We start from the raw sequence: 22074 nt of genomic DNA on the forward strand, positions 1-22074 counted from the left end.
TATGTTTTCTAAAAACTTCATTTATGTGTATGCATGTGTGTCTGTGTGTAGATGTCACGTGTGTGCAGGTATGTACAGGGGCCAGAAGAGGGTGCTGGATCCCAGCAGTTGTAAGTCACCAGTGTGGCCCTAGGGACTGAACTCAGCTCCCTGGAAGAGCAGCGAACACCCTCAACCACTCAGCCATCTCTTCAGGCTCACACAAGTAGCTTTTTCATGTGGGTTCTGGGATCGAATTCAAGTCATAAGGCTGGCAGGGCGGGGGCATTTACCCACCGAGCCACCTCACTGCCCCGTCCCCCCAGTTTCTCCAACTTGTTTAGTTTTCCAGCCTTTAATCCTGCCCATCGTGGTTTCAGACTCTGTTCCGCCATCTTCTTACTATGCTGGTCTTTCCGTTTGCTTCACATTTCTCCAGGTGGGCTGTCAACTTAAACAACACAGAGGCTACGGCTTATTTTCTTGTGAACACTCCCCTTATTGTATTCATCGGCTGCTTTTTATTTTTCAAGAATTCTTCCTTGCCTCCAGGAAAAAAAAATGATGTTTATTAAAGATTCTACAGGAATATTTTCTTAAATCTCAGTTGTCATATCCATGACCATAAACTTACAGAAGTCCGTGGTCAAAGTTACCAAGCAGATAATAAACACTTCAGAGTAAAACCAATCTAAATTAGGAACAATAAATTAGGGGGGATGGTTTTTAATATTGGGTTTTTAGTCCCCCATGCACATCATTTTATTTAATATTCACAAGGGTCTTAGATGCACAGTAGCATAGGTACAGCCTCATTTTACTGAGGAGGGAAATGAAATTCTGAGGTCCCTGGCATGAAGACAGACCCTGCCCTCCCCACTGTTACATCCTGCTGGCCAGATCTTGCTAGCCTCTGCCCAGGTGTCGGGCTAACTACACACAGGCCCGTGTGGGCCAGTCTGAGCTCACTGCCAGCACCATCCTGACCCTGGTGAAAATGAAACCCTCTACTCTCTGCTTTCTGAGAGGATGCAGAAGGTCATTTTCAATTCCCCGACCTCTGTGGGAGAACTGGGCTGAAAGTTGTCTCCTGGGAAAGCCACCTCTGAGACCGTCCTGGGTACCACCCAGACAGAAAACCTGGGGTGTGCTGTAGGGTGATGGCATAAAGCATTGCCTAGACTACCCACGGATCCACTGTTGATTTAGAGGAGGGGGAAGGGAGGGAGGGAGGGAGGGAGGGAGGGAGGGAGGGAAGGAGGGAAGGAGGGAAGGAGGGAAGGAGGGAAGGAGGGAAGGAGGGAAGGAGGGAAGGAGGGAGGGAAGAAAAGAAAGAGAGTGGGAAGGGGGAGAGATGGAGAGAGGGAGGAAGGTTCAGATGTACCTACAAGAGGCTGGTTTATCTATGTCTTTGCTCTCATGAGCATTACTTCTCGGGTTGGGGCTCTTTCTGGGTTCACTGCTAGGAAAGCCTTCTTGAGTCTGGGTTTCCTACAAGCGATATAACGTACGCATGGGTCTGGCAGATCCCAGCTCTTCAACCCCCAGGGCAGACACTGTTCTTCCTTGGTAAGGGATCCAAACCCTCCTTTTCCTCAGTTTACTCCTTGATGAAATGGGTGCGAAAGATGTGAAGAGCTCACAGAATATTTGACCACTTAGCTGGAGATGTTAAGTCTTCTGAAGAAATGCCCTGTTCTAGCATAGGGTAGGTTATTAAAACCAGAGAAGACAACACCCAGGGAAGGAATATGCGATTGTAATGGATTTCTTAGCTCCATGTAGACACAGGGGCTCTAATTGTTAAGTAACAGATTGATCAGGGAACATTCCCCCTCTGTCCTCCTGTTACTATTTCAGGGACCCTGATGAGCCACTGCCATTTAACAAGAATGTGCAAATCAGTTTGCTCAGAACCATCCTTGGCCAACGGTCTCTTTCCACTTTTGCCATAAGGTCCTGATCTATATTTATCAGGCCTTCAGAATGCTGGTCCACTGGTGTTGATTCACTGAGGCATGGGTCTATTTCTTCATTCTTCATTGGCAGGCACGTGTGAGGTACCTCCTATGGGCCAGGCAGCCTGCTAGAGGCTGGGGAACTAACCACAGTGTTTCCGTGCGCGGAAGAGACTCTCACAGAGCTGTGTCTTAAAGTTCCCCTTAGTTCCAGTTACACAAGTTCCCCAGGTCCCCCCGCACCTCTTCACACATGCTTGCACGCACGCACTCACGCACGCACTCACACACACATACACACATCACTCACCTTGTCTACACCACTGTTTCTTATCTTAAATGTCACAACGTGCTTTGGGCTTCTTTCTCATGTGCTTTCCTCACCCTTCCCTCTGCGTCATTTTTGCCCTGGTAACTATAAACAAGTGAAAAGAATGAGTGCTGTTGAGTGGGCCTCTCCCACAGTAGCCTCCATTATGGAAGGAACTATTTCTTGGCACCCCCTGAGCACTCTGCGGTGCAGGGCACAGGCTGCCGGAAGCATGAAGGCATGCGTGTAAGACAAGGTAGGGCAGAGAAGGAACAGCTACTTCTGCCCATGTTTGGCAGATGGATGAGAGCTGCCTCTCCAGAGTTTGTATAAGTGCCCAGGCTGGGCTTGGGAGAGGCTCAGTGTAGGTTTACCAGGCAAGGTCTCTGTATGCATAGGCTCCCCGCACTCTCCCGTGCTAGACAGTGTTTGGTCAGTGTCGTGGGACAGGCTTGTGAATTTAGTCGTTGATTTAAAATAATTAAGTGTTTAGTCTTCTGTTAGCGTCTTCTGCCTCTATACTGGGCAGTTCTACATGTGTTACTTCCAAGAACAAACCAGGGCCAAGTGGACTCGATGCACATGAGACGTTTTTTTCTTCATGTTTGCAAACAGCCTTTGGTTGTGATTTCAAACACTGGAAAGCCTTGCTAGCGGGAGAGCTTCTTATCTGGAATTTTCAAGGAACCGTGGCAATTTAATTAATTTATAGTAGGCTAATTAATCAAATTGTAGTGTTTTGTAAGACCATCGCAGCAGATAGGTAGTAACGGATGGGGAAAGTGGTTTAGCTTCCTCCCTTCTGCTCACTAGCACCCAGTCGTGTGAGCCCAGGCCTCCTGGTTTCCACAGACAAGGCTTTAGCTGTGCCCTGGGTTTGCCTGGCCTGTCCTTTTCAGACCAGTCCTTGTCCTATTTTCTTATTATAGTTGGTAAGAAACCACTCATCTATGAGACAGAATTCTGTGCACATTCCCCAGAGTGACTCCAAGGAGCATTGCTGTTCTTGCTCAGGGAGTATAACCTGTTAATAACTCTCTGCCTCAGTTTCCCTAGCCATGGGAAGCTGTGTTCCTCTTTCTTGTCAATCAAATCTATTGTGTTACATAAGGTCTATGAAGTCATATCTGTAGATGGGCTGGCATTTGGAAGGTGCTCAGGGCACTGTAGCTACTGGAATTACCAATGGGTTCTTCTACCTATGGACTGGGTCCCCAGAAGTCAGATAAAAGATATCTTAAGGGATAGTCCCCTCCCCAATTCATCCTTGTGAGACGCTCAACAGTAGGTACTCCAAGGCTCAGCAACACATACTCCTGTGGGCACCCCAAGCATGGGACATCCTGAAAGCCCCCAAATGAAACTCCCACCGATGGCTGTGCTGGCTCCATCCCGCAGGGAGCCAAGAGGACGCTGCTGTAACAGGAGAGGCAGCAGCTGACTGGCAGGCAGGCCTGGCCCTTGGGGAATTTGTTCTAATCTTAGTAGTCTCTGCCTTCTGCAGGATAAATGTCACAGACCTCAGATACACGTACACTGTTACTACTGTGATTCCCAGAGAAGGGTTGTTGTGGGTCTCTCTAGGTGGCTGCCCCAAAATCTTCAGGCTTACAGTGAGAGGGACTCTCCAGATGGTCAAGTATATTAGTGCTTTACCAGGGCAAGCATAACCCAGGGCTGGGAGATTCTGAACAGGCTTTGGGAAGAGACGAATTGCGTATTTACTTATTGATGAAGGTGAATGAGTTGTCTAGGAATCGGGTGCATCTGACTGTTTAACTCTGGGACGTGATATTGCCGTCCACAAAGTTCACAGTCAAGAACTGGGCAAATGAATTGAAAACAAAGCAAAACAACAACCAAAAACCTGATAATGTTTTAAGTAATTTTGTGTCGGTCTGCATTCATAGCAATGCTTTGCTGACCGTGGTCTGTGTCTCTTCATTCCTGCCTGTCTGAAGCCTCTGTTGTCACCCCGTAGTACAAGCTAAGATTCAGCCCCTGGAGGCTGACTCCCTCACTCCCACGCTGGTGCTGCTGGGTCTGTGTGCTCTGCCTCACCCTTTCTGGGCGCTCATCCTGTGGCACCTTCTCTAACCTCTTTCCCTCAGCCCTGCCTCTCTCCCTGGGCCTCTCTTTGTCAACAACACTCTTGTCTACCCAGAAGCCTCTTGGCTCTACCCTGCACCTCCCTTCTTCCCCTCCTGCTGCAGCCACCCTTTGGGATACCTCAGAGCCAGAGTGTCTGCTGTGTGTTCCCAGGGTTGTGTCATCAGAGAACCTCAACTAGATGCTTCTCCCTTTGCCTTCTCCTTCCCTTCCTGACCCACTCAGTCTCCATCCACCAGGTTAACCCATCCCACTGTGTTCACGGCATGGTGCTCACAGGCTATGTTCACTTGCTACTTCTTTCCATTGATTCTTCTGTTCTCTCTCTCTTTCTCTCTGTCTCTGTCTCTCTCTGTCTCTCTCTCTCTCTCTGTGTGTGTGTGTGTGTGTGTGTGTGTGTTTCTCACTCCCCCTCTCTCTTAGACAAGGTCTCATGTAGTCTAGGCTAGTCTTAAACTCGCACCGTAGCTGAAGATGACCTTGAACTTATGACCCTCCAGCCTCTACCTCCCAAGAGCTGGCTTTACAGGAGTGCACCACCACGCCCAGCTTATGGAGTGCTGGGGCTTGAACTCAAGGCTTCATGCACACTACGCAAGCACTCTACCCACGGGACTGCATCCTCAGCCCCATTGTTTGCTTCTCGTATGGGCTCCAGTTAAGAAGTAGGACATCTCTTAACTCCTGCATTCCGAGGGCTCAATAAACATAAGGGTGTTTGTAGATACTTGGACAACCAACTGGCTGCCTGTAGATGTTCGGATTGCCAACTGACTGCCTGTAATTCGGCAACATAGTTATCTAGTGTTTGGGAGGTCAAAAGGTCAAAATGGGTCCTAATAACTGAAATCAGTCTGGAGACACGAGGGGAGCACCCATTATCTTGTCTTTCTCAGTATCCAAAGGCTGCCTGCATTCATTGACTTGTGGTCCTTTTCTTCATGGTCAAGGGCAACAACAGCAGATAGACTCTCGGCTCCAGTCACTGACTCTGACTTTCCCCTGTTCTCCTCTCTCCTTTGGGGACTGTGTGGTTACACGCGGCCCACCCAAACCATACAGAATATTCCCCATTTTAAGATTAGCCGATAGGCAACTTTATTTCCACTATCTACTTATCTGCCATTTACCATGTGACCTTACGTAGTGATGTTACAGCTTCCAGGGACTAGGATGTAGATACATTTGATGGGCCAGGGAACCATTATTCCATCTCTCCTGGTGGCGGACCTATTTGTGGTCCTTTAATGCTTGCTTCCAGAGGTGCAGGCAGGCCTCATCCTGTCCAGCTGTGCACTTCTCCTCCAATGTGCTCCCTCGTTCACTGTGTCCTCAAAGTCTAGTGACCATCTAGTGTACAAGGCAAGCCAGGGGTCATTCTGATGTCATAGATGCAGAGGCTGAGGCTTCAGAAACTCATGTGACTTGGCCAGAGTTGCCTAGAAAGGGGAAGCTCCAAGAGAAATGAGGTTATCCTAGAAGTGAGGATAGCCCGAAGGCTATCCTCAGCCATGACAGCAGGCCTCCAAGATCTCCCGTCAGTCGGTGGAAGGGAATACACAGAAAATAACAGAAATGGTCCAACTCAGAGAAATGAGGTCATAAACCAGGATGAGGAAGGAGGGAAACTGTGATGACACATGTATCTTTTTAGTGGTACTGCCTCCAAAGAGTGAAGCAAATTACCTCCCACTGCCCAGCATCCCCAAAACGAACTGAAATCTCCAGCATGGATGAGGGATGGCTCAGGGATTAAGAGCAGATACAGCAGTTGTGGTACACACCTTTAATCCCAGCACTCGGGAGGCAGAGGCAGGTTGATCTCTAAATTCGAGGCCAGCCTGGTCCACAGAGTGAGATCCAGGACAGCCAAGGCCACACAGAGAAACCCTGTCTCAGAAACTAATGAGCACCTACAACTCTTGCAGAAAAACCCAAGTTTGGTTCCCAACACCCAAATTGGGTAGCTCACAACTGCCTCTCACTTCTGTTGTGGGGGACCCAAAACTGTCTTCTGGCCTCTCTGCAGGCATATGCACACACATAATTTAAACAAACAAACAAAAAAGACATCTTCAGAACAAAAAGAAGTATCCATTGTTGCAGTGTCTGCCTTGAGACTAAACAGCAGCTCCTCTAACATTTCAGCCCACACCAGCCTAAGGAGTGAACTGTGTTCTGCAGCCCGTGTTCCGTGTGACAGCTTTCACTTAGCCCTCTCGTGCACTGAGTGGGGACTAGAGAAATGAGCCTGTCACCCAGGGAACTCATCAGAGGCACTGGCTGTGACAGCTGTGGCATGCTCATCACTTCCTCTGTGAGGTTGTCCCTGGTGCTTCTTCCCCATGCTTCTGGGGGAGTCCACCCAGCACAGAGTGGCCCTTCTCATCATGGTATTTTCTACCACCAACAAGGCCTTCAGGTAAACTAGAAGTTCCTTGAGCTCCAATGCCATAAAATTTACCCTGCAACCCCCATACTTCTCCATTGTTAGACGTACGGCTGGTGCCCCGAGACTCGGTCCCTGCCTGACTGAGTCCAAAGCCCTGTGCTGGTTCTTGCAGCAAACTCATTCTGTCCTTGAAGACCTCTGGGGGTTGGTAGCTATTTTATAATCATCTCCTCAGCTCCTTCCCCCAGCAGCTGACTGGAGGCAGGCTGGGAACGGGAGAATCCTGTAAATGGAGACTACAGAGCACAGGGAAATGTCCGGACTGTGGAGGCAAAATTGGTTTTCTCTCGGTTAGACCCTTTAGGCTGGGAGTAAGGGTTTGTCTTTTAAAGTAATAATTTGATTGAGATATAAGTAACACACTATACAATTCATCTATTTAAAGTGGACAATTAGTGCTGGCAAGATGGTTGGGGTGGGGTGGGCAAAGGCCTCCAAGTCTGACAACTTGAGTTTAACTCCTGGGACCCACTTAGTAGGAAGAAAGAAATTAATCTCCAACATGCACACTGTGACACCTGTGTGTGAGTGCACAGACACACACACACACACACACACACACACACACACACTCATGCACGCGTTCAGTAAAAATAAATTTTAAAAAAATCAGTGGGCACTGGGTATGGTAGTGCACATCTTTAATCCAAGCACTTTTGAGGCAGAAGCAGTTGGATCTCTGTGAGTTTGAGGTCAGTCTAGTCTGCAGAGTGAGTTCCAGGACAACCAGAGCTGTTGCAGAGAGAAATCCTGTCTCAAATAGATAGATAGATAGATAGATAGACAGACAGATAGATAGATAGATGGATGACAGATAGAATATTACAGGCAATTAGAACCAGCATGTTGGCTCATGCCTATAATCCCAGCACTTGGGAGGCTGAGATAGGAGGATAGCTGTAAATTTGATACCAGCCCATGCTACAGACTGAGACCCTGTCTCAAAAGTGAAGCGGGGGACGAAACAATCTGTATTACATCCGTAGATGTGTACAGCCATCATTAGTCAACATTAGAGATTTTCATTGTCATCTTCAAAAGAAGAAACTCATAAAACCATCATCCTTCCGTCTGTCCTCCCATCCCCTCTGGGCAACCGCCAGTCCTCTTTCCATCTCTCTAGATTTGCCTGCTCTGGACATCCCATACAAATAGAATCAAGTGATAAGTGGTATTTAGGGCTTCCTGTTTAGTGTGATGTTTGGTGTGATTATCTATGTTCCGTGTGTATCAATATTTCATTCTCCTTTTAAAGAATTATTGTGTGTGATAGGAGGGGTTGTATGTGTTCCACGGAGTGCATGTGAAGCTCAGGGCAACCTCTCTCCTTCCACCTCTCCGTTATCTTAGGAGTTGAGCTCCCTAAGCTTACCAGGATTGCTCCACAAGCATTTTACCTGCAGAGCCATCTCACAAGCTCCTAATTTCATTCCCTTTATAGGCGAATATTATTCCACTGTGTAACTGTTACAATCTACTTCTCCGTTCACTGGCTAGTGGGCATGAACCTGATATTTTGTTTCAAGTGCTTTGATTGACTTAGGGATCACACAGCTTGGATATATGTTTAGGATTTCTGGGAAATATTCCTGGGGATGGTAAATGAGGAAAGGATGGGGTATCTGCTATGCACCCATCTTGGTAATAAAGTAGCCCATCGTAATGGTTGGCTCAGGATGTCCCACTCATAAGGGAAGAGCATGGTGTCTTAGTCAGCTGAGCCCTCTGTACTGCAGAGGGAATAGAAGAGTAAGGGAAGATTGGGCCTCACTCTGAACATTTCTTAGCCATTCGGGCAAACTGCTAGCCTCATAATCAACATTCAGCAATAGGAAACAATTATTGAACCCTTCCTGTGTGCCAAGTCCTATTCTAAGCATTGTACATGCATAACTCATTAAGTCTTGTCAATGGCTCTATAACATAGTACTATCATAATAATTCCCTTTCTGCAGATTGGGATCCTGGGACACAAAGTTTGGCAACCACTGCATCCAGTGTGTCTGAAACTTGACCTGACTAGGGGTATGGAGGAAATGGAGAAAGGACAGACACCCAAAAAAGCTGGGGGTCGGTGGGCTGTGCAGACACTGATGGAGTGGTACCAACAACCGCTACAAACCAAGACATTAACATGTTTATTATGTATAGCACAGGATTGCGGGGGGAGGGGGTAGCTAGTCTCAGTAGGATATGTTTGCAGGGGAGCTACAAACCGGGACATCAATATGTTTGTTATGTATAGCACGGGGTTGGGAGGGGTAGATAGTCTCAGTAGGATGTGTTTGCAGGGGAGCTACAAACTGGGACATCAATATGTTTGTTATGTATAGCACGGGGTTGGGAGGGGTAGCTAGTCTTAGTAGGATGTGTTTGCAGGGGAGCTACAAACCAGGACATCAGCATGCTTATTTTGTACGGCACAGGGTTGGGGGAGGGTTAGCTCGGCTCAGTAGGCTGTGTTTGCGGGGGAGCAGTCTCCAGCTGTAAGCTTCCAGGATGAGGAAGCTGCAGCTGTAGCTTTTGCTACCCCAATCACTCTTTCATAAACACTCACACTGGGCCAGGAGAAAGCCGTGGCCCAATCCGAACCTGACCCAAATGGGAAAAGCTCTGACAATTCCCTGTGAGTCAGAGGCCTTGAAAATTGACTTGGCCAGCTCATGTCAAATAATACACATTCACTCAGGACTCCACTGGCTCAGGGCTTCATTCGCTCCCTACACTTAACATCTAGGGCCACAGAATGGAAAACGTGGGGCTGGTATTTGGACTCAGTCAACCTGAAGCCTGACCTGTGCCCCGCACAGAGTGTGGTAGAGCTGTCACTGCACCCTGCCTGAAACACAAGGCTCATTCCCAATCGAGTGAGGACTCTGTGGCTAATAGTCTGCTTCTTGCTATCCATGAGGGGAGGGTGGTGCAGCCACCAAAAACCAGGACACAAGTTGCAAATTGTGTTGACGCAAAGGCCGGTGGGTATTAATAACCTCACTTACAAAACAGGAAACTGAGGCTCAATAAGGTACTGTTGGTCAGCTTTCCATTGCTGTATTAACAGATACCCAAGTTAAATCAACTTTAAAGTAGGAAAGGTTTGTTTAGGTGTGTAGTTTATGAGGTTTTCAGGGCCAATTGGTCTTGCTGCTTCGGGCCCATGGTAGCATAATAATACATCATAGGGTGAGTGCACAGTAGAGGGGACTTGCTCAACTCACGGCAGCTAGGATGCAAAGAGAGAAGAGAGGTCCGGGTCACAATGTCCCCTGCTACAGCATGTCCCCAGTGACTTAACGGTCTAACACTAGATCCAACATCTCAAAGGTCTCACCCCCTCTCAATAGCAGGCTGGAAACCAAACCTCAAACACACGGACCTTGTAGACATTGAAGATGCAGCAGAGGCCCCTGCACATCAAATGCAACCAGAGCCCGCATCTGGCTCCAAATGTATTGTTCTCATCCATCGCCCCTGTGCCTTTCTAGGCCTAAATAATTTCTTTCCTTGTGCTTGTAGCATAGCTCACAGGTTTTTCAGAAAACGTTTTTCTCAGATTACATTGCTGAGCTCTAAGCACTGTCATAGAGCTCCCTGTTTCCTCTGTTACCCGTCACGGTTACCCGGGCCTTCACCCAAACTCTAACCCTCCTTATGTTCCTGCTTTTATACCTGCTGGCCCCCACCTAGAAGATTCCCTAAGACTCCTGCCCCTAGGCACCCAGGGCTGTGCCCCATAGTAACCCCCCCCCCAGGTCACTAAGCTGAAACACCAAGTCCCAGATGAAATGGAAAGCCCAGAAAAACCCAAAGAAGGACCCACCCCTTGCCAATGCCTAGGTAGGCTGAGTATTTTATGTGGGTTTTCCCTCGGAGGGAGCTGCAGAGGCCAAACTTCTATTTTCAGGTCCTCGAGTCCTACAAGCGGGTAGGTTGGAGATGTTTGGGACTTTTTTGGTCTGTGTGAAGGAACTATTTGTTCTCACGCGCCCATTTCTATTCTTCTGTCTCAAGGATTTGTTATTGTTGTTTATCCGCCTTCCATTTCCCCCTAGAGCCGGCTGCTCACAGCTTGAAGTCATCACTTGTTCCCACAATGCATTTGACAGCATCTGGGGATGCTCAAGAGAGAATGGATGAAAGAACCACCTAGAGCCATTCGCTTTAGTCAGGGAACCTTCTGACACGCTCCACACCACCTGCAGTTCACACCAGTGTCTCCCCTGGAGCAGCTGGGTGATCCCCCTTCATGGATGAAGGCCAGCTCACACAGAGGAGATAGCACAGTGTTCAGCCTTTGGTCTCTGCTCTTTCCCCTTCTGTGCTTCCTCTAATTTGACCCAACCTTGTGACTTCAACTGCCATCTCTACCTGGGCACTCCTGTGCCTGTCTTTGCTTTCTCCTTTGACCTCTAGGCTCGGGTGTATACTCAACTCTCTCTACTGCGTCTCAGCTAGGGTGTCTATGAGAGATTTCAAACTTTCATAACCAAGAAAATACCATTCCCCTCATCCCATTTGTCCCAGCCACTCTTCTTTCCCCAACCCAGAAAATACTTCCGGTGTCCTACTGTTCATAACAGAAGTCGGGCACCATTTTTGGTTCTGCTCTGTCCCTCACGCCTACACAGGCTTCATCAGAAATTCCAGCCCTTTTACCTCCAAATCTCTCTTCTCTCCCTCTCCTGGCTGCATGTGTAGCTCCTCCACTGTCACCCCCTGGTTCGCTCATGCCCTGCTAGCACCTGCCTTTGGTCTCCTTCCCGTTCTCTTCCATCTTCCACGTGCAGCCTCTTTATGTGTGACCACTCACTCGCTCACTCAGACTGAAACACAAGCTTCTTGTGACGGAGTACCCACGGGGGCTGGCCCCATCCCTTACCTCCCCACCCAACTCCGGTGCCCAGATTCTCCCTGCCTCGTTTTCCTCTGCTCTCCCTCATCCTGTTCCGGTTTGTGATTATGCTCAGGTGACCTCCCTTCCCTGTCTTTTCCCTGCCTGGGATTTAACGGAGCTACTCCTTTCTCGGAGATACCTTTCCACACCCTCACTGGAAAGATGACCAGTTTTGCTTCCGTCACATCTTTTATCAACCCCATATCTCCTTGTTGTTGGTCTGTCTGCATCTTCGTTGTTGAGGGCAATAGTCCTGCCCCATTCACCTTTGCATCAGAGCCTAGAACAGGGTCTCTGATAAGGGGAGCTAGAGACACACCCTCCAGTGATGGGGCTGGACATGTGGGTAAAGCTGGCACTCCAGAACCCAGGAGGTTCCCTCCCTTGCCATCACTTACTCAGCAGAAAGTTACACTGTAGCATGGCTCCACTTTTCTCCTCCAGGTGAGGTAAAAATCAGACAACGCGTCACACTGCTCTGAGACCAGTACTCACAGAAGCAGGTAGGATGAGCGAACCTGCCTAGTCTGGTCCAGAAGCCTTTCTGTCGTCCTAGGATGGCAATGAGGGAAACACTGGGATAAACGAAAGAGTTAGGAGCAAAGAGAACACCCCAAGACTCTACACTGCTCCTTCCCAAGTGATGATGAAGCAGCTTTGTAGGGATGGGAACTCTTCCTAGGAGACAGCCTTGTCTAAGATCTTTTTCCTTTCTGGAGGACCCAAACAGGAAGCATCCTTTATGCCTTTGAGGCTCTGGGTTCACTGTTCTAATGAGCAAGAAACATTCTTATTGGCTGAGAGCAAACGATCCTCCACCCTCAAGCACAGCCCTCTCCTGGCCATGCACAATCAGGCGTCTCAACATACCTTGTTCCCCTACACTGTGGCCCAGAGTCTGTTAGGCACTTCAGCTTTCAAACAACAAGCAGGGTGGAGAAGCAGGGCAGAGCCAGAGAGGTAGCAGGGCCTTCTTCTGGCCTATACACAAAGGTTCTACTATGTGGATGGTCAGCAGCCTCCAAACTGTGTTTACTCAGCATGGCAACAGCATCCAGGAAGTTCCACACAGTCTAGACATAGGCTCCTCAGTCCTCAGAAAATCCCACAGACATGGAAAGGAAACACCACAGGTGATTTGCTCCTGGCCTCGGCAGAGTCAGACATTCTTGTAACTGGTCTCAGAGGTAGCTGGCAGAGCCGGGCTTGTTTGGTGGCAGGAAGGGTGTAGCAAGCAAGATTCAGGTCCAGAAGGATGTTGTGGAGGCTGAGGCTGCAACCCCATGTGGTCCCCAGGGTGAGTTAAGGGTGTCAGAGGCTGGAGGAGCAGGTATCCAGGTCCTACACTGGCAAATAGGGCCAAATGGGGGTGGGACAAGCTCTGATGAACTCCTTCTACACTTCAGGCCCAGTGTTAAGTACTTTATGAACCAGAAAAAAAATTATTTATCCAGGGAAGTTGAGAGCCTTGGGAATGCCTAGAAGGAGGCAGAGACGCCGAAGTCATTCTTTTTTATTTTTGGTTTTGTTTTGTTTCGAGACAGGGTTTCCCTGTGTAGCCCTGACTGTCCTGGAACTTGCTCTATAGATAAGGCTAGCCTCAAACTCACAGAAATCTGCCTGCCTCTGCTTCCCCAGCTCTGGGATTAAAGGTTATGTACAACCACCGCCCAACTGAAGTCTTTCTCAGAGCCAAGAATACGTGGGCTACAGATGTTGCTCAATAGGTAGAGTGCTTGCCTAGCATGCACAAAACCCTGGCTTCGGTTCCCAGTGCTGCACAAAACTGGGCATTGTAACCTCAGCACTTGGGGAGAGGCAGCAAAGACATCAAAAGTTTAAGATCGGCAGGCATGATAATGCATGTCTTTAATCCCAGCGCTCAGGAGGCAGAGGCCTGAGGATCTCTGTGAGTTCAAGGCCAGTTGGTCTACAAAGCAAGTTTCAGGACAGCCAAGGCTACACAGAGAAACCCTGTCTCGGGCCGGCGGGGGGTGGGGGTGGGGGGAACCAAGCAAACAGACAAACAAAAAAGTTCAAGATCATCCTCAGCTACGCAGTGTCGGTAAGAGTAGCATGATTTACATAAGAACTGATGGGTGTGGGGTACAGCACAGAAGACAGTGGGAGCCCCAGCCTGGGGTGGGCTTGCAAGCCGTCGCACCCACCACACCCGCCGAATGAGCTCTGTGGCTAAGACTGCAATGCAAGCTGGAAGCAAAGCCTCACATGGGCTGAGCCTCCAGCCTGAAGATCCTGCTTCTTCTATTGCACCTGCGCAACTCACTGGCTAATAATAATCTTGATACTTACATAATAGCCCTTTGCAGTTCTTAGAACGCTTTCCATGGGATGTATTATTACTTAACTCATGGCCCTCGCTGGGTGTCAGGGTCAAATATTCCCATGGTTAATTCCATTTGGTTTCTCCTACGTGTCTTTGGCTAAGTGATGTGTGCCTCTGGGCTTCAGGGTGTGCGGTAGCCATCCGTCAGTACTCTGAAATTTCGGAAAGGAGGTGCCCTGGAGACAGGTAGAGGGGAGAAGCTTTGCCATTTGAAGATAACTTGTTAACCTAGGGGACTTACGGAAGCAAACTCTGTATTAGAATCTCTTCTTTCACCCAACTCGTAAGCCCTTAGTGCTCCCAGAAGCCTTTTGTTCCCTGCTGCTGAGCCCCTTGTCAAGCACATCTTGAGACAGGGAAGTTCCGGTGGTTTTGATCCCTCTGTGGCTCTATTTTTAGCTGGAATGTCTCTCGCTGCACCACTAGCCCTCAGCGCCTGGAAGCTGAGGTAGGGTGCACCGTCAGCAGGCCTGGAGAAATAAATAGCAGTGGACAGAGGCCATGCTGGTGAGTGACAGGAAGCTAGACAGATGGACAAACCGATCAGCCTGCATCTTTGCCAAGGGCAGCTCGATTCCCCATCCTCTGCCCCTGAAGCCTTTCTGGTGCTTCAGGACAGCAAGGTGTGGGTCTCTGACTGCTATTCATGTGACCAGTACAAAGATCAGACCTGGACCAGTCCTGAGCCCATCCAACAGCCTCCTCGGATGGAGCGTTCAGGCTTCTGGGGCATTCCCAACAACTTGGGGAAAATCTGGCATCTTAAATAGAGGTAAATCGTTTGACATCCCCCTTGAGGTCACTGCCAGTGTTTAGACTGGGGTGAGATGAACACGAGTGTCGCAGACGACGGGAACGAAATACCTGACTTCGGCGCCATTCACATCCGGAGGTCTGAGGCTCCGTTCTTCCTTTCCTACCTCTGCACAGATCTCTTTTCCAACCAGCTATGTTTATACCACTTAATTGGTGGGAGGTAGCAGAGACCAAATCAAAAAACTTGGAGACACTTTTAGTACCAAAAGGAGGGTTGTGAATATGTCTGTCTGTGCACAGGAATATAAGTGGCATAGAGATGCATGGTTATGCTGGAGTTGGGCATGATCCATCTTAGATCCGTGGGGAGGCAGAGATGGAGTTTCTCAAACTGCTACCCAAGTCCCCCTAAGACAAAGGGAGAGTGATAAGGTTCTCTATGTTAAGAAATGTCCCCATCACGATGGCAGACCAAAACAAAACAAAACAAACAAACAAAAAAAAACAACTAATAGCTCTAGGGTTGAGCACATATGACCACCAAAAAGCCAAGAGGTGGGGCCAGCAACATGGCTCAACAGGTAAAGGTGCTTGCCACCAAGCCTGACAACCTGAGTTCAATTCCCGGAACCCACTGGTAGAAGGAAAGAACTGACTCCCACACTAGCAGACAGGCTAAGGGTGCTGCTGGAACTCAACCAGGGACTTGCTCCACCTCTCTCATTGCTTCAGCAGTCTGAGCCTTGACACGGGTGGTGCCAGAGTCTCTCATTAGGGCTGTCCAAGTTTAGTGACTGACAGTTTAATGGCTGTGGAGATTGTGGGGGGAGGAGCAGGGTTGTTGTTATTGTGACTGGCTATGGGTCCAGCTTGCAGTACTGCAAGTTGTCCTCTGACCTACACACACACACACACACACACACACACACACACACACTTTAAATTTAAAAAGGAAACACAGAAGGAGCTGGGTGTGGTGGTGCACACCTAAATTCCAAACCCTGGAGGAAGAAAAAGCCGGAGGGATGTGAGTTCAAGGTCATCTTAGTTTACAAAACAAGACCCTGTCTCTGAGGGTGGGGGAGGAGAGAGAGAGAGAGAGAGAGAGAGAGAGAGAGAGAGAGAGAGAGAGAGAGAGAACGTAACCTAAAACAGGTTACTATGTAGACGATGAGACCAGAAATGAGGTGCATTTGCAGGGTCAGTAACTCACTCTCTATGTCAAAGTGACAAGTAGCACATGGGATGGACTATGCCCTTCAAGTATCTTGGTTTGAAACATCAATAAACTAATGGCCAGGACTGAAGGCTGGACCCATAGCCAGTCATAATAACAACAACCCTGTTCTTGCCCCACCAACCCACAGCCATTCAACAGTCACCAAACCCAGAGCAGCCCTAATGAGAGACACTGGCACCGTCCGCCGAAGCTGGCCCGCAGTGAGAGAGCTGGAGCAGGTCTCTGAGTTCCACAGCCCTCGTCCGTCCCGTCTGCTACTGTCTCTAATGTCATTCATTAATAAATGGTCACTATTACCCAAGGCATTCGGCTAAGTAGGGAAAACAAATTTAAAAAAAAAATTCACATTTGGGTGTGAAAATTCTAGAAGGGCAAATGCTCTCTCTGTTTCCCACAAAGACCCTGGTTCCAAATGCATTTTGACACCCCACTGTACCCCCATTTTTTAGAGTCATTGAGCAGGGGAAGGAGGTTTGCAGACTATTGTTGATACTTCCCATATCTGATGGGTTTTTGCAGAGTGAGAGACCATTCCAGCCCTTCTGCTCCTGTCTAAGATGAGACTTTGGTTTATTTGTTCCAGGAGCACATCTGGAACCCTGTATAATACATTGTAGCTACTCACTAAATGTAGATAATTGAATAGTGTGTGTGTGTGTGTGTAACTGTTTTTAAATTTGGATATAGGAACCAATTGCAAAATACTTCTAAAAATGTCTCGTCACAGAATTCCTGATGGAACCACAAAACAGGTGCCTTTCATGGCACCCCATGTGACCCTCCAAAGAGCGGAATGTGCACTTGCTGATGAACGCTTGCCTCTCCTTTGTTTGCCAGGAAAGAATGGCAGAGACCAACTCCAATGTGGACAGCTCAGCGCAGCCTTCCGTGGCCCAGCTGGCCGGGCGGTTCCGGGAGCAAGCGGCTGTGGCCAGAGAGGTAAATGTGGAGTTGGGACTGGAGGAAGAGAATGCCCGTCAGGCCCTGAGGAGAAAGTGGGCAGGAGGAGCTTTGGCAATTGCCAAATTAGGAAGAGAAGCCAGAGAGGAATGTGCTAGTGACCTGCTTCGCTTGGGCAAAGAATCCTCCCCTACCAGAGTCGGGCTCCCACCATGGCCAGGAGGGGTGAATCAGGCAGAGTGGACTCCTGTTCCTCCTGAGCGTCCACGGACAGGGCTGAGTGCTGTACCACTTTGTCCAGCCTGGATGAGTTCAGAGCAAAGAAGTCCACCCATCTGGAGATAGGCAAGGTGGCATTGGATCCAGAACTGAGGATTCGAGAGGAAACACATCCCACAAAGAGACCAGGGATGGAGGACCAGCGGATTCTAGAAGAATCCTGCTTATAAAAGAAAAACGTTTTAAAAAGTGTTATAACTTTGCATAGCTGGACTAGATTGTTTCAGTCATGTAGTGTGTGGCTTCTATTCCGAGTGAGCTGAGGCTAGGCCAGAGTGGTGCACATGCCTTTAATCCCAGCACTTGGGAGGCAGAGGCAGGTGGATCTCTGTGAGTAGCCCAGCCTGGTCTATAAAGCAAGTTCCAGGACAGCCAGGGCTACACACAGAGAAAGCCTGTCTTGGGGGGAGGGGGGTGAGCTGAGCAAAAGCAGGCGTGGTGCAGTACACAGCCGAGATTTCAGCATGCTAGTGTTGAGGACCAAGACTTCAAAGTCATTCTCGGTTACGTAAGGACGTCAAGGCTAGGCCAGGCTGCAGGAGACCCACTGTCAAACAGCAGCAACCAAAGCAAAAGGCAGGGAGTGTCCCCAGGCAGCAAGGGTCTGCCACGGCCCCATGGGCAGAAAACTGCAGCTCCCTCGTTCTTTTATGTACACGATTTTGCACTTTGGTTTTCTCAACTAAAAATAAAATCGACCCATGCTATCTAAACAGAAATGCTCTAAAGGACAAAGAAAGGGGGTGGCGGTGATCTGAGGGACTGGTTCTGCCTCACGGCCAAAAAGGCAAAATGTGGATGCCATCTTGAGAGGCTGGCTCAGATGGGGGACTTCGTGTACAAGAGGACATTATTGCTGAACAGAAAGGGGAGCCAGATAACGGCACAGCACTGATGCCTTCAGCAGGAGGACATCCCCGAGACAGCCAGTTCTGTCACCATCCTTTCCTCCTCCAGCCACCCCTAACCATTGCTAACACCGGTTTCCAGTCCTTTCTCCTCCTCCCTATCGCCCACCCCATTCACTGCCTCTCTTTTTCTCTCTGTGTCGTCTGTCACTCTCGCTCTAGACACCAGCCAGTAAACCAACAAGAAGGAAACCGCCCTGCTCCCTCCCCCTGTTCCCCCCCAAGGTAGAGCTGGGCCAGAATGGTGAGGAGGTAAGTGCTACCCTGGGATCAGAGATGCTGGCTGTGGGGTTTCATCCTCCTTGCAGGAAGAGCTACAAACACCACACATTTAGATCGTGACAACTGCACAAGAGTCTCTCCACCTCAGATGCAAGAATGGGTCTCTAGCAGCTTCCTGGATCTTTTACCTTGGAGCTAGGTTTTCCCAGTCTCTTATTCCAAGACTCCTTAAGCATTAGTCAAGGACCAGAGTCGTGTTTCAATCTGAGTCTAAGGGAAATGGTAGTAGAAGAGGCGTGGAAGGGTCCTGGAAAGAGAGACTGTGCTGTCAAAGGCAGAACTATAGTGTTGGAGACATTCATGCTCGCTCCGTATCCTCGGAAAGGCTGGCTATTGTCCGGGATCACTGGAAGAAAACCAGAGCACACAGGAGGCCTCCTGGCCCTCGGATATAAATAACCAGTGCAGCCAACATAATGAAGGCTCTGGTGTCATAGATCATAGCCAGTAATAGAGTCCCGGCCTGCGCGCCCGCCCAGCCTTATTTATCTAATTGTAGCTGTTAGAGCGGCTGCTGCAGGCCCCAACCCAGCAGCCCATGAACTTTCACTGTGGTCACGGCCATGGTCCTGCCAGAAACCAATCTGCACGTTGTCTTCAGGCCCAGGAGGCCAAGCCCAAAATAAAGCAAGCAAGTCACACAGCTCAGTTCCCAATTCCCACTTCAGCTCCCTCTCTTTCCCTCCCCTTCTTTCTGGGGAACCAGCATCCTGATAAAAGGCCCCAAATACCCCTGTGAACTTAGGCAGACCTACATTTGGTCCCCTATAAAGTGAAACGGTTGATGTAGATGAATGGTTTTTCAGGCCTTGTTGTCAACCCAGAACTCACAAGTGCATCAAAAAGCAGAGAACTCAGGCCAGCAAGAGGGCTCAGCACGTAAAGGCGCTTACTTACCACCAAGCACAATGACCTGAATACAGTCCTTGACAACCACATGGTAAAAGGAAAGAAAGTTGTCCTCTGACCTCTATACACATACTATGGCACATGTGTGCCACACACACTCACATACACGCAATAAATAAAATAAATAAATAAATAAACAAATAAGTAAGTAAATAGAGCCGATTGGTGGTGGCGCACAACTTTAATTCCAGCACTTAGGAGGCAGAGGCAGGCGGATCTCCATGAGTTCAAGGCCAGCCTGACCTACAAAGAGAGTTCAGGACAGTCAGGACTGTTACACAGAGAAACCCTTTCTCGAAAAACAAAACTCTGTGTGTGTATGTGTGTGTGTATGTGTGTGTGTGTGTGTGTGTGTGTGTGTGTGGTGCTTGAGATGTGGCTCAGTGGATAAGAGCACTCATTGCTGTCCCAGAGGACCAGGGTTCGATTCTCAGCACCCACATCACATGGTGCTCCACAACTATCTGTAACTCCAGTCCCAGGGAATTTGATGCCTTCCTTTGACCCCTATAGACACCAGGCACTAAAACACCCATATGCATAAAGATTGTTTAGTTAAAAATAAATTTTACAAAATTCAAAGGACAGAGAACTCGTAGCTGCCTCCCAGTCAAGTAGGGGTGGGTGGGGCCTGGGACCCTTTCCACTGGGCAGAGTGGTCTTGTGAGCTGAGGAGTCCCCAGAACCAAGTTTAACAAACTGTTAGGTCTCCTCAGGGGCTGGCATCATGATGCTATGGCTCCATGGCAAACCCAGCCGATGCTACTGCCACCAACTTCTCTTTACAAAGGGTTAACTTCCTGTAGCCCTTCCTTGCTGAGCTTGGCACCTCTGCTGGTGCAGGGCTGAGGCTGTGGCCATCTGAGGCTGTCCCCAGGGCTTTTCTCAAGAGGAGTCATTGCCCCACACTGGTTCCTTATTTGTGAACCGAGGACAGGAACATTACCAGAAAGCGTACGGCTGGGCTGGATGGGGAAGTTTTGCTCGTGGGAATAAAAGCAGATGAAGCGGGTCAGACTCGTAGAGATTGGATTTTACAGCTTCATTTCACAGACTTTATAAGAATAAACTTATAGTTTTTATCCGTGGAGCACAAAATCCAGAAGTTAAAGGCATGTAATGGCCAAGGGGTAGAATGAAGAGGAAGGTGAGGGTCAAACTCAGAACCCTCTGGAGTGTGATGCTGTATGTTCATGCACACACTGCCCCCAGGATCAGTGACTTTCTTTTTGCCTTGAAATCAGAGTGAGGGTGTCATGGCACACAGTCATAATCCCAGTCCATAGCAAGCTCCAGGCCATCCTGACTTCAGAATGAAACCTCTGTCTGAGAAAGAGGGCACAGTTCTCCCAGCAGGGCTGGATGGCGATGTTACATGCCTATGTAGTACATGCAGCCTACTGGAACCCTGACAGCCTTCCGGTTAGTTCATGCACAGAGATGGGAAGGACTGCTTCATCCCTTACCTCCTATACCTTCTGGGGTCAGTCGCCAGGGTTTCTCCTGCTGGTTGTAGGCAAAGTGACAAGTTGCCTTTCCTGAGAGAACCAGATGACTGGGTGTTGGAAGGACATGAATACTACTTCATGTGAAACTATCAGGTTCACAACTTCTAGATGTCATAATATATGGTTGGAATGTCATATTAATACACATACACATAAAATATATGAATGCCAAGTTGTTTTTTTTTTTTCTCTGCAATTTGTTTAACCCCAGCCACTGGCCTGGAGCCTGTGATTAAATTATAAACTAAATGCTGCCATCTGCTGTCCATCCTGTGAACTGCACTAGCGGTTGTGCAGGATCCTGTACTCAAACCCTTAAGAGTTTCCCAGTCCACACCTGCTGGGTCTCTAGCACTCAGCACTCTTAAAGGTGCTGTCTGTTGGATTTCCACTGTCTTCCATAAGAGTTGGGAAAGTTTATAATACTACCTAAAGTGAACTTTGGTAGAGAAGATTTTTGCTGCAGTTTATGAAAACACGAAATTCCTCTGTGAAGCCCAGAAACCTCCCAGTTGGGGAGAAACCAAAGTTCCTTGACAGGCAGCTCTAGGAACACGTCTGACAGTGGAGACTCACGGAGGCAGAGGCAATCTAGAGCTTGAAGGAAAGCCCTAGGCATCCTTTGCCAGAGCCAGGAAATCTTGGTAGAGCAGGCATCCACCTGACCAGCAAAGTTGGAGTCAGAAGGAGCAGGTCTCTGAATCCCAGCCTTTGACAGTCCCATTGCGGCATGCATCTGAAAAGTTCCCGGATCAGTTGATTCCGTCTCTCTTCTTCTACAACTAAAATATAATCAGGCACCTCAGAAGGTTACCAGGCAGCAGAGTGATTGTCTCCTTACGGTTCCAGCACAGGTATATGGAGATGGGGGAGGTAACACACTTTGATCCCAAAATACTGAAAAGTCCCTTCTGTGCTTGACCCTGCCTGTCAACGTGAAAGTCACCTTCTATGTCTCCACCATCATTTAATCACCACACCTGTCCTCACCTTTGTATTATAGTGGGAATTTAGCGTGAAACAAGGAGCCAATCTTTTTAGAAATGTCTAATCCAGAAGTGGGAAAAATTCACGGTGTACATTGATCACAGAAGTAATTTTCAGAGCCTGCATAGTAGGTGGCAGCCACAACTGTTTGTTCAGGGAAGGGGGTAGATCACCTTCGTCTTCATGTACCCACCATGATGCGTGAGGGCGCCGGTAGATTCTTAATGTGTGTATCTGATAAATTAAATGAATATTC

At 48.7% G+C, this 22074-nt stretch overlaps 1 protein-coding gene and 1 long non-coding RNA gene across 3 annotated transcripts in view; one reads left to right on the forward strand and one right to left on the reverse strand.

Moving 5' to 3' along the window:
• The window catches only part of Rcsd1 (RCSD domain containing 1), a 59844-nt gene that overhangs the window by 27814 nt on the left and 9956 nt on the right, over window positions 1–22074 (forward strand). Inside the window, exons 2-3 of one of the 2 annotated variants that reach the window (XM_048420892.3) lie at window positions 16883–16984; window positions 18295–18384. In XM_048420892.3, the coding sequence (XP_048276849.3) occupies window positions 16883–16984; window positions 18295–18384 (192 nt within the window). The remainder of the gene's footprint in view (window positions 1–16882; window positions 16985–18294; window positions 18385–22074) is intronic. The other variant, XM_048420893.3, reaches the window with a different exon arrangement.
• LOC125391562 (uncharacterized) lies at window positions 322–5774 on the reverse strand. The gene is made up of 3 exons (XR_007229178.3): window positions 5487–5774; window positions 2248–2352; window positions 322–525 (listed from the first exon to the last, which is right to left on the reverse strand). It is a non-coding gene; the product is annotated as an uncharacterized LOC125391562 (long non-coding RNA).

Source organism: Myodes glareolus, chromosome 5 (genome assembly GCF_982192425.1).
Source record: "Myodes glareolus chromosome 5, mMyoGla1.1, whole genome shotgun sequence".
NCBI classification, from domain to species: Eukaryota; Metazoa; Chordata; class Mammalia; order Rodentia; family Cricetidae; genus Myodes; species Myodes glareolus.